A 16,263-nucleotide genomic window follows, 5' to 3' on the forward strand; every position below is an offset into this window, starting at 1 on the left:
TATATTTCTTAAGTTATTTACTAATCATATAATATTAACAATTTTTGTTATAACATATTTTTTTTTTTTTTGGTCATGTCTATCTGTTACATACTGTATATTAGATAACACTTAGATACATATTCAGTCCGATCATTGTATTGATGTGATAACACTTCTGAAAATTAATATTAACTCAGCGTGAAGTATACTTAAGATCGGTTGGGCCACTTTTTCAGTTATATTTAATAATATTTGTTAAACACTACAAAATTTAATATTTTTCAAAAAATTTAAATACAAATTTTGGAATTTTAAGATCAAAATTAAAAAATGTAGCCCTATCGATCTCAAGTAGACTTCATGCCGAATTCATATAAATTTTTAGAAATCTTATCACTTAAATATATAATGCTTGTATCGATTGTTGTAGTTAAATGGGTAGTTTTTGACGAAAAAATTGGCTGGTATCCAATAGCACAAATAATTTGAAAATTATGTTTAGTAAATGCTAATATTTATATAAAATATATATATTTGATGACATTTTAAGTAGGTATTTAAAATTATACATATTTTTGAATGAATACAAAAGAATAATATTGTTAAAAACTGATTTTGCATAAAACTTTTGGTTATTGAATAACTTATTTTGTTTTTTCTGATTTATTTAAAAAAAATAATGGATATGGAAAATTTTTCACTTTTGACTACCTATCCGAAATATAAATTATATCTAATTTGATACTAGAAACAATTTTCAAAATCGAAACATTTTATTTAATAATATTAGAATATTTAGAATACAATCTTAAAATAATATTGTATATTTGTATATTAAATAGTGTTTTTGGAGAAAAAAAATATAAATAATAAATTTAAAACAAAAACACACTTCATTGTAAATTCACTCTACTCAGAATACCGTAGGTTTTCGAAAACATTATCTTAATTTATTATCGTTTACCTTATACCTATATAAAACTTCCTAGATATATACCTAGATGTCATAGGCATATAGTCAAATCAGGCATTTTACTATTTTTTACAAAATGCTTAGGCAAATAGTCAAAGGATTTAATTTTATGCAATTTTACTATCTGCCTAGACATTTAGTTAAATGCCTATTTTAAGTTAGGCAAATAATAAAAATGATAAATTTTGTGTTAGTTTAAACATTTAACCGGTCGGACCGGTCGGTGTTTTTGTTGTTAAAATAATGTTTAATGTTCCAGTATAAATGCCATCAAACAATACCTAACATGTAACAACGAGTAATAACTAAAAATTAACAACAATTTGTAATTATAATATAACCATTTTATTCTTAATTTTACTAGTATACTATCACACCTATAATTAGTAATTACCTATATTATTTATTTATAATTTAAATTTTAAAATAATATAGGTCCGAAGGACACAAAATAAAAAATATTACATATACTTAGGTACCTATGTATTTTACATATTAATACATAATTGATTGTTTGTTTGTGTAGAGTAGCAATGAATAATTAATAATAATAAATATATTTAAATTTTTAAAATAATACAAAATGTGAAAATGTGACATTTTGCCTAGAAATTAAGTAAAATGCCTGAATAAGTAGTAAACATTCGCTGAAAATAACGAGAAAAACGGAGAAAGTTCGAGAATGTTCTATAACAACATTGTCATATTAAATATTGTATATAGTAATAGTAGTGAAAACTAAAATATCGCGCGTCACTGGAAGCGGTGAAGTAGGGGACGGCGCGTCGGCCACAGCAGCGCTCGCGAAATGTATCGAATCTTCTCGAACGTTTCGTTGGATATATAAACGGTTTGTAACGCACTGCTCGGGGTCAGTTTGAATTTTGAAGCGATACCATTGCGATTTATTGAACGAGACATATCATTTTGTGCTGTTCTGAATTCTTAATTTTTCCAGTGAGGTTTTAAACACAAAGTGATTTTTAAAATTTAAATCGTTTTCGAATTGTGCGTTATTACGTATACGTTTAGATTCTTATTTACTTAATACAATATCTATTCGTATTAATTGTACGCGAATAAAATCGATAATTATTGGCGACGAAATGGTTGGAAAGACAGCTATCGGTATTGACCTGGGTACCACTTATTCTTGCGTGGGTATCTGGCAACACGGTAAAGTAGAGGTCATCGCCAACGATCAAGGTAACAGAACCACCCCGAGTTATGTGGCATTCACGGACACTGAACGGTTGATCGGTGACGGGGCCAAGAACCAGGTGGCAATGAATCCCGTGAATACGGTGTTCGACGCCAAACGCTTGATCGGGCGTCGTTTCGATGACGAGAAGACGCAAGCGGACATTAAACATTGGCCGTTCAAAGTGGTGAACGACTGCGGTAAGCCTAAAATTCAAGTTGAATTCAAAGGTGAACGGAAAGTGTTCGCACCGGAAGAAATTAGTTCGATGGTGCTGATGAAAATGAAAGAGACAGCGGAAGCGTACTTGGGCCGGGACGTGACGGACGCCGTGATCACGGTACCGGCGTACTTCAACGATTCGCAGAGACAGGCGACCAAAGACGCGGGCGTCATAGCCGGCCTGAACGTTATGCGAATAATCAACGAACCGACAGCTGCAGCTTTGGCGTATGGTCTAGACAAAAACTTAAAAGGAGAGAGGAACGTGTTGATATTCGATCTGGGTGGTGGCACGTTCGACGTGTCCGTTTTGCAGATCGACGAGGGTTCGATATTCGAAGTGAAGTCAACGGCGGGCGACACGCACTTGGGTGGCGAAGACTTCGACAACCGGCTGGTGTGTCACTTGGCCGAAGAGTTCAAGAGGAAATTTAAAAAGGACGTACATAGCAACCCGAGAGCGTTGAGACGGTTGAGGACGGCCGCCGAAAGAGCTAAGAGAACTCTGTCGTCTAGCTCGGAGGCCACCATAGAGATAGACGCTCTAATGGAAGGTATCGATTTCTACACGCGAGTTTCGCGAGCCCGTTTCGAGGAGTTGTGCGCAGATCTGTTTAGATCTACTCTGCAGCCGGTGGAGAAGGCGTTAGCGGATGCCAAGTTGGATAAGGGAGATATACACGACGTGGTGCTCGTAGGCGGTTCGACGAGGATCCCAAAGATTCAGAGTTTGCTGCAAAACTTTTTCTGCGGCAAATCGCTCAACCTGTCAATCAATCCCGACGAAGCGGTAGCCTACGGCGCCGCAGTGCAGGCGGCAATTCTCAGCGGCGACACGAGTTCTGCCATTCAAGACGTGTTGCTTGTGGACGTTACTCCCCTGTCGCTGGGAATCGAGACTGCGGGCGGTGTGATGACCAAAATCGTCGAGCGCAATTCCACTATTCCGTGCAAACAAACCCAAACGTTCACTACATACGCAGATAACCAACCGGCCGTCACCATCCAGGTGTTCGAAGGAGAAAGGGCCATGACTAAGGACAATAATCTGTTAGGAACGTTTGACCTGACCGGCATACCACCGGCTCCTAGGGGTGTACCCAAGATCGAAGTCACTTTTGATATGGACGCAAACGGTATTTTGAACGTTTCAGCCAAGGAGAACAGCTCTGGGCGCTCTAAGAACATCGTCATCAAGAATGACAAGGGTCGTCTGTCTCAAGCCGAAATCGATCGTATGCTCAGTGAGGCCGAGCGGTACAAAGAAGAGGACGAACAACAAAAAGCCAAGATCGCGGCAAAAAATCAGTTGGAAAGCTATGTGTTTGGCGTTAAACAAGCGTTGGACGAGGCCGGTGACAAGTTGACTGAATCCGAGAAGAACACCGGAAAACAGGAATGCGACGCGGTGGTTCAGTGGCTGGACAACAATCAATTGGCAGACAAAGAAGAATATGAGTACAAATTAAAGGAAATCCAAAAGAGCTGCTCAGCTTTAATGATGAAGATACACGGTGCAGGACAACCAGGTGGTGCGCCTTCCGGCGCTCAGGGTTTCCCTGGTTCTAGAGGACCTACCGTCGAAGAAGTAGATTAATTATTTTAATAATTCCATCTCTATGTAAATACTATTGTTAACTACATCCTATGTATTTAATTTTTGTAGTGTAATATACCTACTAGATTTAATCTATGACTGATTTTTCTATTATAATATTTAATTAAGTGTTCTTAAAATACATGTATTAGCTAAATAGCCTATGTGTATTATAGTGTATATATTTTTTTTTATTTGTTCCAGAAAATTTATTATTAGATGATGATTTGCACTATAGTAAAAATGTATGCAGTATTTGATTTTAATATAAATACTTAACTACTTAATCACGAATTCTAGATTTTTTAGTTATCAAGAATAGGTTTATAGTTAAAAAAGGTGATACTTTTTTAGTACTTAAAATAAACGAAATATACAAAAAAATCAATTTAAAATATACAAACATTGTCATGTTAATTATTTAATTTTATTTTGAAGTATATGTATTTTAGAATAACAAAAAACAAAAAAATTTTAAAAGTTTAAATTTAATATATATATATTGATATTGTTGTTTTTATACTTTAAACTTGTACTATATTAAAATATTGTTTTATTAAATACATTTTTCATTTGATCTTATGTATTTTTATTATATTTATTTGTTAATAATTTATCTAAATATTGTTAAACAGCTACATTTGTTATAAATATTATTTTTACAAAATTAAAATGACGCTTACGCGTCAACATGAATTTACGGGCGATTACTCAAAATTATAAATGCTGTATTATAATATTTCGTAAATATGCTACTTTATCTGAAGTTATAAAAATATCCTAATAAGTTATTTGTGTCGTATAGTAGACTGATAGTAGTACTGAAATATTTTTTAACTTAAAGATACGGTAATTAGTTGTTCGTTTTTTGTTCTATCAATCTGCAAGACTATACCCTTCGGAAGTGTAGGTGTTATATCTTATTAAATAAATAAATAAATACAAATATTATGAAAAAAAAAAAATATATGTGTTAGTACCTACTGATTAAAATGAGGTGTGTATAAAATATGAGCATTGAACATTAATATTTTATATTTTTATATCAAAAATTAAGTGTTGTCCGCCGTACAGTATAGACAAAATAGTAAAGTAAGTACATAACTGCAGTGTTCTAAATTGTCCGTATTAAATAATAATATCACATTTCAGCTCATTGCATTCTACCCCGTTTGTCGCTACAAACATCCAAACATCAGCTACTAGCTCTATTCCTCATGTACCAATTGTACGCGCGAAGTAATGACATTCTGCTAGCGAACATAATATTATTGTATATGTATGATACATCGATATCTGTATCCGATATTATGTTGACATTCAGATACGAGAATATCTTATTATTCATATTATAACGAATTTCAACATGGTTTTCGTACAAAACATATTATTCTCACTAAGATTTGTGTTATCAACCATATATTTTACAATCATTTGAAAAATGTAATCAATTTGACGCATAGACAGACTTTCAGATGACATTCGATAAAGTAAATTATGTTATTCTTTTATTTACATTAGTTACATTTAAATAGTTTGGTTTTAACGGAATGTTTCAATCGTCTTATCACTCTAACTGTTTAACGTTTTAAGGTTTTTAAATTATACTTCAGATAAGTCTGTGTTTTCTAATGTCCCTCGAAGTTTCAATTGAGATATTTTAACGAATTTAATCTTCATCGATGACCTACCTTAATCATTTTAAAATTATATAAGCATCTTTCATAGTCCCATTAATACTTGTTGACTTAATCTGGCTACCTAGTCCTGTTTTTACTTCCATTGACTAGTTCTTTTGAAAATAACTAATATTCATTTTTGCTTAGTGTAATACTAATTATCTACTTTATGTTTGAGATGGAATTTGCGTCATGACTGATGCCAAAGAAGCGCAAGCGGCCTCCGACTCGTATAGTCGTGTGATGGCCTTTTCATCGACATATTAAGGAGCTTGTTGTGTCTAGGACGAAGGCGTAATAATGGACTGTCCTTTAACATTTTAATCAGCTCCGAAAAATAGTACTGATGTGTACGTTAGGTTAGGTATTGATAATGGACTTTCTCGTTCGGCCAACTTGATTGGACCAACACAGATGGAATGTCGACGTAAACAATGACGGGTGATATAGAACAAGACTCGTAACATTTATCCAAGCAAACTATTTTGTAGTTAAAAATAAACGTATCTAAGTTTTAAAAATCTAATACAAGATTCCTCTTAAATAGTTTATATATTGGTAGGTACCATAAAACCTGAAAAATATATAAAGACAAATTTTTTAAGATCCAATTTGAACAAAATTGATTATTGTTATTTAAATGATAAATAACGATGTGTTAATTATTTTGTTATAATTCTAAAACCCTATTCGTAGGAACTTAAGACTTTTACGTATATTATATTATTATGAATTTCACTATTGGCAATGATATTTTTGATTTATTTTAAAATATCATAATTTTATATAATATATCATATATATGTATGTACTATAAATTTAATTTTACTGTTTAGTATTTTATGGTATTTATTATAGAAAGATTTCGTATTAATAAGGTTAATACAATATAATATGATATAAATATATATTATTATAATAATTAAATAATAAGAATGTAATAAATGCAATATAATATTTGGAAAGCATTTAATAAATCTAAGCCTAACGTAATACTAAAAAAGAATTAAATGACTTCAAATCAAAATACGCATCAGGAAATATACTTATTAGTCTTACTGATTGATAGACTGTATCCCTTTATCCCGTTGAATTAATACTTAATGCTAAATAAATAATAGGTCTCTTCAAATAGAACACGTTCAGCGACAGTTGCAATATTAATAGAATACAATTATTTATATTTAATGATAAATCGCTTTTGTTCGAAATCGTTATTCGTATGCAATGATTTATCAGAGAATTAAAATTTAATATTTTCCGTAGTGCAAACACCCACTCTTCTTTCCAACCTTTTTTTTACAATTAAGCATTTTAAATAGGGAAATTACTGATAAAACGAGAGTTTAATATTGTTAGAAATTGTTGATTTTGGATTTATGAAACGTTTATTTTACTATAACAGTGTATAACATCTCAAAACTACATTTTAGACTGAACATATTATATAAGTGCTACATCATAAGCGATACGATGACGAGAGATATAAAGGGCTTGAGGGCGTGTACGTACTGGTGTCCTAATTTGACCGTCTGCAACTCGCTTGTAACATAGGTCCGGGGCTAGTGTAGGGTAACACTCTTAAAAAGACGTAAAATTATCTTATTTTTTTAAAACTGTCAACTATATTGGGCAACCGCGGCCCATATTAGGACAATATAATTGACTATACCTAATGTTAACGGTTTTATTGGCGTATATTATTTTGGCAGTACGGAATCTTGTAAAAATTACTCGAGGAAGATATACCCATGGAAAAAATAGCTGAAAGTAAGAAATTATGTATACACTATTATATTATAAGTTAATATTTTTCATAGTTATATAATAATAACTTTGGAAAATTTAAAAACTAAAAAAAAATAGTATGTACTTGTATTGACTAAAATATGTAATAGAAAAAGATAGTAAAAACGCCGATATCGTGAAAAGATCGTGCGTGTACTATCATAAGTGATCAAGTATCGTTAGTTGATTCCCGATATTATTATTTTTAATGGTTTTTACGTAAGAATTATGCTAAATAATAATATTTGTATAATTATAAATAATAATTAATATAATTCACTTAACGTTGATTTTTTTTAACCATTATTATGTAATTATGTAATTTTACATAAATAATTATCATTTATTTCTGAGACATAGGAGGCAACTATAGTGTATATTAATCTTTTTATTTACGATAAGGATGGAAGGCAATTTTATTAATCTGCTTTTGTATGTTTTTATTGGATATTATTTCTATGGGTATTTTTACTAAGGTCTTTAATGTTGACAAATTATCCAAATGTCTTATACCTTTTATTCATTTAACTTTCGTCATTTCGAAGTCTTTTACTTCAACATCAATTGTTATTCTTATATTTTTTATGGTTTACTTATACAATATTACTAGAGATTATAAAATTCTTACATTCTTATAATTTAATTAAAATACATTACACGATTAATTAACGAAGTATAGTCAAACCCATTTTACAACAGAAAGGATTGTTTTTTTTTTTTTTTTGTAACAAATAAAAATCTGAAATTACATCATGGCATCATCATTCATGTGTATAGAACCAGTGCTCGATTTGGCAAAATTAATGTAGGGGATTGTTTATTTTTTAGAAAAGAGCTTTTGCATCAATTATTGTTAAACGTTATTGAGCTGTGTGAGCTATGCTTTCAAAACCCCTAATACCCCTAGCTCTCTTAATCATATACAAATAAAGATTATATTTTTATTATTATTTTTTTTTTTTTAGTTTAAAATAATAGCAGTCAAATAATAGCATCGTATTACCGAATGCACAAACACAATATTGATGTAATATATCCTAAAATAATACAATTACATCATTTATTTTATGTGTTTTGTTCAATACATGACGACTAAACGGTTTAAACTTGCAACGCTCGAACAATAATGAAAAACTGTTTTAAATATAATATGACAAATTAATTATTTATATCGATGATATACATATTGATGATGATGACACAATACACATACATAGAGTATACACAATTTTAGATTCGGAACGGAACTGTGTATTTAATGATTACCAAATGATAAAAATAAAGTATTATATACTTTTAAAATTGTATAATTTATAGAAAATTGTAATGTATATAATACTAGCTGTCCCCGTACACTTCGTCGCCCGTACAAAAAAATAATAGTCCGTTTGGGCGAGTGAAATTATTTAAAAACCTGGTGACTGATACGGATGATATTATTTTCAAAATTATATATAAATATTATTTTGTTTATAATTTTTGTTTTGACCGAAAGGGGAATCGGTCTTTTTTAAATTTGTTTGAAAAGTGAATCGGCCGAAAAGGGAAGGGTACGTTTTTGGTCCAAAACGGTCTCGCCCAAAATAAACACACAAAAAAAAGGTCCGGTTGCAAGGTAGCTGGAAACCTTAGATTAAGACTCTCAGGCCGCCGCGCCGTGCCGTATCGTATTCCCGTTATCAGCCGACTGCTATTGTTATAATTATACTATGAATATAGATATACAAATTACACATAAAAATGTAATTTTACAGATTTCAACCCTTTAAAATCAAAATTTTGAAAAATTCTTTCTTGGTGCACGGTGAAATTATAATGTTAATCTATCCTCAAAATTTCAATTCGATAACTTAAATAGGTTCGGCTCTATGTTGATTATTATAAAGTACATTTTTCTTTATATATAGAGAATATGTACTTTAATATAATATAATAACGCCAATAATGGCGTACTGTGGTCTATACTTCCATAGTCTTCTTACATACTCTGAAAGAAAGGTTATGCTATACATATTGTGGTGCTAGATGTTATATTTTTTGTGTACCTATCCGTTTGTCGTACGTTAAATACGGTTTAGTAAATTTATTTATATAAATTTGCAGGGTCGTAGCTGGGCTTGGCGAGACTGGCCTAAGCTAAGGGCACATAAAAAAGAGTGCAAAAGCCAAAATAAAATATGCCTATGTTATTATTAATATTAATAATGTAAATTGTACTAAAATATTTTCTAAGTAGTAAAACTACATATTTATTCGTTTATTCATAAAATACCGCGACATTTTTGGCTATTCAAGATAAATTAGGGACCATTCAATAATGCATAATATAGGTATATATTTATAATACAAATATTAAAAAGTTCTTATGACATATAATATATATTCAATACGTTACAATATTACGCCAAATGGTAATAATTTTTTTTTAAATCGATTTCCATGGTTATTATTAAATATATATATATATGTTAAAGTTAAAAATAGGATTCAAAATTCAACTTATCCCCGCCAATATATTCATATTTATATAGGTATGTAGATACTTATTCAGTATCTTATTTAGATACTTTATTTAGTATCTTAGCAACCAAAAATCTTTAATGATAAATTTGTTAAATATGTCTATGTTTTTTTTTATTTTTTGATATTTTTTGTATCTTATAGCAACCGTTAAAAATAAAAAACTTGAAATTTTGTACAGAGGTTCCTTAAGCAATGTAGGGGCGCATTAATAATTAACTTTATCGGGTTGATTTGTGAATTTAAACCATCCAGGGCGTCACCCAAACGCATACAAAAAAATTCATTCAAATTGGTACAGCCGTTTAGGAGGAGTTTAGTGACATACACACGTACGTACATTTTGTGAAAATTGAAAGTATCTACAATTAATTTTTCTCAAATTACACCAAAAGAACACAATAATTTATGTCGGTTATTAGTTATCGAAACAAATTCACATTTTTCTTCAATTTTTGTTTTGTTTCAATCGGTTAAATCACATTGAATTTTTTACATTACTCACAAAGCATTAACTCAATAAAATGATATTGTTGAGCTAGCAAAAGTGATACGAATTTCAAAAATGATAGTGTTTTCTTGTGAAAAATTGAATCTAATTGAAATTTTGAGGAGTAAAGAGTGAAAACATTTGAAATCGGTTAAGTTGATTAGACCAACCAGTGCTGTATCCAGGGGGGGGACTTTTGGTCTTTAGCCCACCCCGAAATCTTTTATTTTAAATAATATGTGTATATATAAACATATTATGTTTTTAAATTATTTTTTCTATTTTCATATAGAGTTAGGTATGAATGTTTAAGCCCTCCTCCTAAAAAAAACAAATCCTGGGTACGACACTGAGACCAACACTGACGGGATGTCGACACAAACAATGACATAGGACAAGAATCGCATTAACTACCACCCGAAAGTGTATACTTTATGGATGCTCAATGGTCGGTTAAACTGGTTTTTTATCCTTTGAATCCACGCCATGTAGCATTAACAGAATTTTCGTAGTTCTAAAACTAACGAAAAAAAAAAATATAATAAGTACATTTCAGTATTCGATGTACGAGTATACTTTATTGTATGAATAATGTGGTTTTATTATGTATTATTCAAATATCTTTTCAACGGTAAAAATGTTTCATTTTTTAGTTTTTATGGATTCACTGATGTTACCGCAAAATAAATAAAAGATATTCTCATTTGCTTTAATATTATACATCAGTTATTACTGAATAAACAAAATATTGTGGACATTGTTCCTTTATTCATATTTGTGAAACATATTTTTTTATTGTTTGACTGTTTAAAAAAGAACACGATAAGTGTGATTGAGTTCAGTATTATTTAACGTTATCTGAATTTATTATATTTTCTCAATTCGAATCATAATGATTTTTTTTAAGCATTTTTTTATAGCTATTACAATTATAGCTGTTGCAATTAGTATCGTACCAGTAATGTCAAATATTATAAATACTCTTCGAGGTATGAATTAATTTATTGCTATACAACAATTTTTTTTTTTTATTGATTTTATGCTGATATTTATCGGGAATGATTTGTATATTTTGTTTATAAATAATATAAAAATTAAAGACAATTATTATTATCATTTTATAGTCTGCTGCAAAAAAACTACTTACATTGAAATTTTCATAAAACAATGACATATTATATTATATAAATGTTATAACAAAGATTTCTTAAGAAGTGCATATTTTATGATATTACAATAGTAGATATATTTTTCTGAAGTATAGTTATAAGTTATACAATTTTTATTACTTATATAACTAGGGTTCCGAACTTTCTGTACCAAAAATGATCAAAATATGCTCACAAATATTTAGTTGGAACTATTATATTTTTAAAAATATAGGTAGTTATTAATATCTCTATTATTTATAAGTTATAACATTTGTTTGATATAATAAAATTTGATTTGGCTTTAGTCAAGTCATAATCAATGAAATAAAAATAATTGTAAAATGTATTTTTTTTCTATAAAGGTTTAAAATACAAATAATTTAATTTTTTTTTTAATGTATTAGGGTATCTATAAAAATTGTAGTGTTTGTTTATATTTTTACGAGATTAATTCTTTGTGAAAATGGTTATATCTTAATGCTCATAACTTGTAGTAGGTACAATAGGTACATAAATCATAGAAAACACGGACTAATAAAAATAAATAATTTTTTTTAGCGCATTGTTTGGGTAATATTTCTAATTAATTAGAGTGAATAAATTTAGAAATAGAATAGTTAAATATAAATTATTATTAAAAATATATAAGTTTAATATATTATGTTTTGAAATTTTAATGATGGTTTACATTAAAGACTATTTAACCCGATGAGCGATTTCACGAAAACAATAATTTATCATTTATTTTTGATTAACGTTAGTTTTCCTTTTGAAAATCAACTGGTTGTATTCATAAATAATCAAAGCTACTTATTAGGAACAGAAGTCGAATAGTGGGAATTTTAATTTTTTTATTTGCTTGGTTTACTTATGTCAATTTGTAATGTTATTTGCAAATGATAGAAAGTAATGTTTAAAGAATTAATGGTATAAGAACAACCTGTTGAACTATAAATTGTATATATTCTTAATATATACTTTAAATAAGTTTTATTTTAATTGTAGTTCTTGAAAAAAATATTTAATATATAGTGTATGACTATGAGGAAAATGTTTTAGGGTATTTTATTAGTGTTAAATGATATTTATATGGTTTGTAATTCACTAAGTAAAAACTGTTTTATAAATGTTATAATAATTTTTGTGAAATTAGGTTGTTATTATCGAATAGGGACAACGCCCTGACAAATGAACGTAGCCATTTGGATTTTGGACGTGCCCAATTAGACGTTATCCGTTTGGACGTAATTGTGTTTTAATTGTTGGCGTATCTATTATAATTAGTTATATTTTTATTTTAATATTTTATACAATGAATAATTTGTAATATGTATAACTAAATGTTTTATAATATTCATTTTTGACGTATTATAATAAATATGAAAAGCTTTAAAGCTTATTAATTTTAATTACTGATTTATATATTTTATTTTTTTGACATCCAAACGACTACGTTCATTTGTCCTGGATCATATTATTTTATTTTATTGATCTTCGATATATCAGCAACTAGATTATTTCTATTTTTACAGGTATAACATTACATTTATATTAAATTATATAATTCAGAGTATTTTTGAAATAAAAATATATTCATTATATCTCGACGGTTGGGTTTTTAAGGGTTGACTTATTTGTTTCGGAGATTGGTTCCGGTAAAATATGAAATTTCGACACTCTGCGAAAGTGCGATTAATTATCGTTAGGTTAGTTAATACTTATTAATCATCATATTATTTAATTATAACAAAATAAAATTATTGATTGTGTACAATTCTTAAATGTATTCATTAAAATATACTGGTATAAAGTTATTTTATATTTAATAAACCCTACTTGACAGTATCTTCTAGTTAGTTAATCAAATACCGGATGCTTCCAGTATTTAATTAGCTAAATAAATATTTAATGAATCAATATAGCAAGCTAATGGTCCTTAAAACGAGATTTATGCTATAACGTGAATTTCCCATTCGTGGTTAATTTAATGTGAGCTATCTATTCAATATTTAAACTATTTATGTTTATCAAGAATATTTTCAAATAATTATTAAATTTATCAGATACACTAAAAAACGACATTGGATTCAGAGGTAAGTCATTGTAATTCACAAAGAAGTAATTTTATTTTAATTACTTCGTTTTTTAAATTGTATTTATCTGAATTATAATCATTTACTTGAGGTATATGTATTATTTAAAGTAAATTAAAATTATATTAATTTACATGTTAGTATTTTTGAGCATAGTGGATACGAATATGAATACATGAATTCATAATTAGTTATGAATTTTGTTTTTCTACGCATAATTTACTGATAAAAAAACAAAATGTATGTATTTTTGAGGTGCGCCGTTATATACATTTACATTAATTATATAATTTACGATTCGGGTTTATTTTTTTATTATCAAAAAATTTATTTTTTTTATTGTTACACAAAATATTATATTAATTTAAAATTATACTTTAGACTCTAAAGTTTAGAGTATTGGACTACATCAATGACCTGGTTAAAATCTCTACTTTAGACTGATTCACCTCTGATAGCTCTGCAAACTATGTAAACTTTTATTTTACAACTGTTTTTGCTTTTGTACCATTTTTGCCATATTTCATGAGTTATAAAATAGTGTTAATATACTTTATAGATTCTAATATCTATACATGCCTTATTTATTAATTTTATAACTGTATCAATTATTAAGGTTCATATTATGTTTCTAGCATATTAGTTAACACTAACTCAAACCGCTACTGTATTTTATCCTAATTCAATTATTATGAGTGGGATAAGGTTAGAACGTAAATAATTTAACAATATTCCATATGGTAATTAAAACACAAAATTTAAGGGGCCGGTAAATCTAATTTTGATGTTCAAGGTTCCCATATATTAACACACATAATTTATAAAAATGGGCGTTTACACAAGTTGTTCTAACAATAATGTATATTACCTAATAAAAATTATATTTCAGGTTCAAAGAGTTTTGATTTAAAATTTAATCATTTAAGTATGTACCTTTATCTGTATAAAAATAACTAAATACAATTTTAAATAACATCTGTTATGGTTGGGTATATTTCCTCAATTAATATAGATCACAAAATTAGTTGTTTAATTATGTAAGACTGTCATTTTCAAATTTCTCCAAAAAAAGAACAATTATAAATGTTCAAAGATTATTTTAATACGAAGAGAGAAGACACTATATTTATTGTTACGATTAATTATATTAATTTAAATATTTAAATTGTGCACTTAAATATTAAAATAAATTGCAAACAATTTTGTATAATTTATAAAATCAAAATGTACCTTTATTTATTTTTTATCGTTATTAATTGATCATATTTATTTTTAGAATATTTAGGTACGTATTATGTGTATTTTTATTTCAATAGCATCATTATTAGTTATTCAATATGATTTCGTATTATTATATATAATGACTTACATATTATATTATGGTTTGATTCAGTAGATATTATGTACTTACATTCTATACACAATTATAAGAGATAGCTAGATGTTTGAAAAGTTGTATACTTACGTCTATACACATGCTTGGGAAGTCGATCAACGAATAACTGTGGTTCTTTAACTGTATTTATATATGATTGAAACCATAGGCTGCATAATGATTAATGATAATGAACATAGAACTGAACTTGGTTAGAAGTTGCATTGGTGTGAACCTAACTTTGGAACTAAGGGAACTAAGAAGTTTTTATCGATAATAGTGCGTCGTGATGAAAGAAAAAGTACATAACTAAATATTGCGGTTCATATTAATCATGGGCACATTAGCTTTGAGTGTATTGTATCCATTTCGCGTTCTGACCCGTTTCGTGAAATGGATGCGACATATATATAAATAATATATGTGTGTATTAAAACGTCCTATTTTGCACTCGTACATATCTGTGAATGATATACACTGGTCATACATAGATTATTTTTAAGTTTGAATAATAATTGTTGTCAGATTTTACACATTTGTTCCTGAGTATTAACTTTATCGTATACTGTTATTATTTTTGTTGTTTTCCCGAACATTTGCATGACCAATCTGTACATAATACTCTATGATTGTCTGTAATTAAATCATTCATGGTTAAGAAGATTGTAAACTTAGATTACTATTACTCTACCACAATAATATATTTAAATGATCTATAAATTAATTATATTATATACCATAGATGAAACAATAACAGATGTCCCTGAGTTCAAAAGTATGTAATTTTTGAGTTTTTAATTCTTTTGATTTTTAAAATAAAATTTTATGTGATGAATTTTTCATACTCGTCTATTTATTAAATATTATTTACTATTGCAATCATAGAAAAAAATTCATGCTGGCATGATAAATGGATTCATTGCATTTATATGGTTTTTTTTATGTGATATTTAATGATTAATGATAATGAACATAGAACTAAACTTGATTACGAGTTGAATTGGCGGGAACCTTATCTAACCTCGGAACTAAGAAGTTGTTATCGATTATAGTGCGTCACTATGAAGGGAAAGGTACATAATTAATATTGCGGTTCATCTTAATTATGGGCACATTAGCTTTGAGCGTATACCATAATATGATTTTATAATATGAAAGATACATATTCCTTACTTTATTGCTATCACATATA

At 28.4% G+C, this 16,263-nt stretch overlaps 1 protein-coding gene across 1 annotated transcript; it reads left to right on the forward strand.

Annotated features, from left to right (window-relative positions):
- The first annotated feature begins 1,842 nt into the window (after positions 1 to 1,842).
- LOC113555144 (heat shock protein 70 A1-like) lies at positions 1,843 to 4,098 on the forward strand. The gene has a single exon (XM_026959488.1). The coding sequence runs from the start codon at positions 2,062 to 2,064 to the stop codon at positions 3,973 to 3,975; it is 1,914 nt and encodes a 637-aa protein (XP_026815289.1). The 5' UTR covers positions 1,843 to 2,061; the 3' UTR covers positions 3,976 to 4,098.
- The last annotated feature ends 12,165 nt before the right edge of the window (positions 4,099 to 16,263 follow it).

The sequence above is a fragment of the Rhopalosiphum maidis genome, chromosome 4 (genome assembly GCF_003676215.2).
Source record: "Rhopalosiphum maidis isolate BTI-1 chromosome 4, ASM367621v3, whole genome shotgun sequence".
Lineage (NCBI taxonomy): Eukaryota > Metazoa > Arthropoda > Insecta > Hemiptera > Aphididae > Rhopalosiphum > Rhopalosiphum maidis.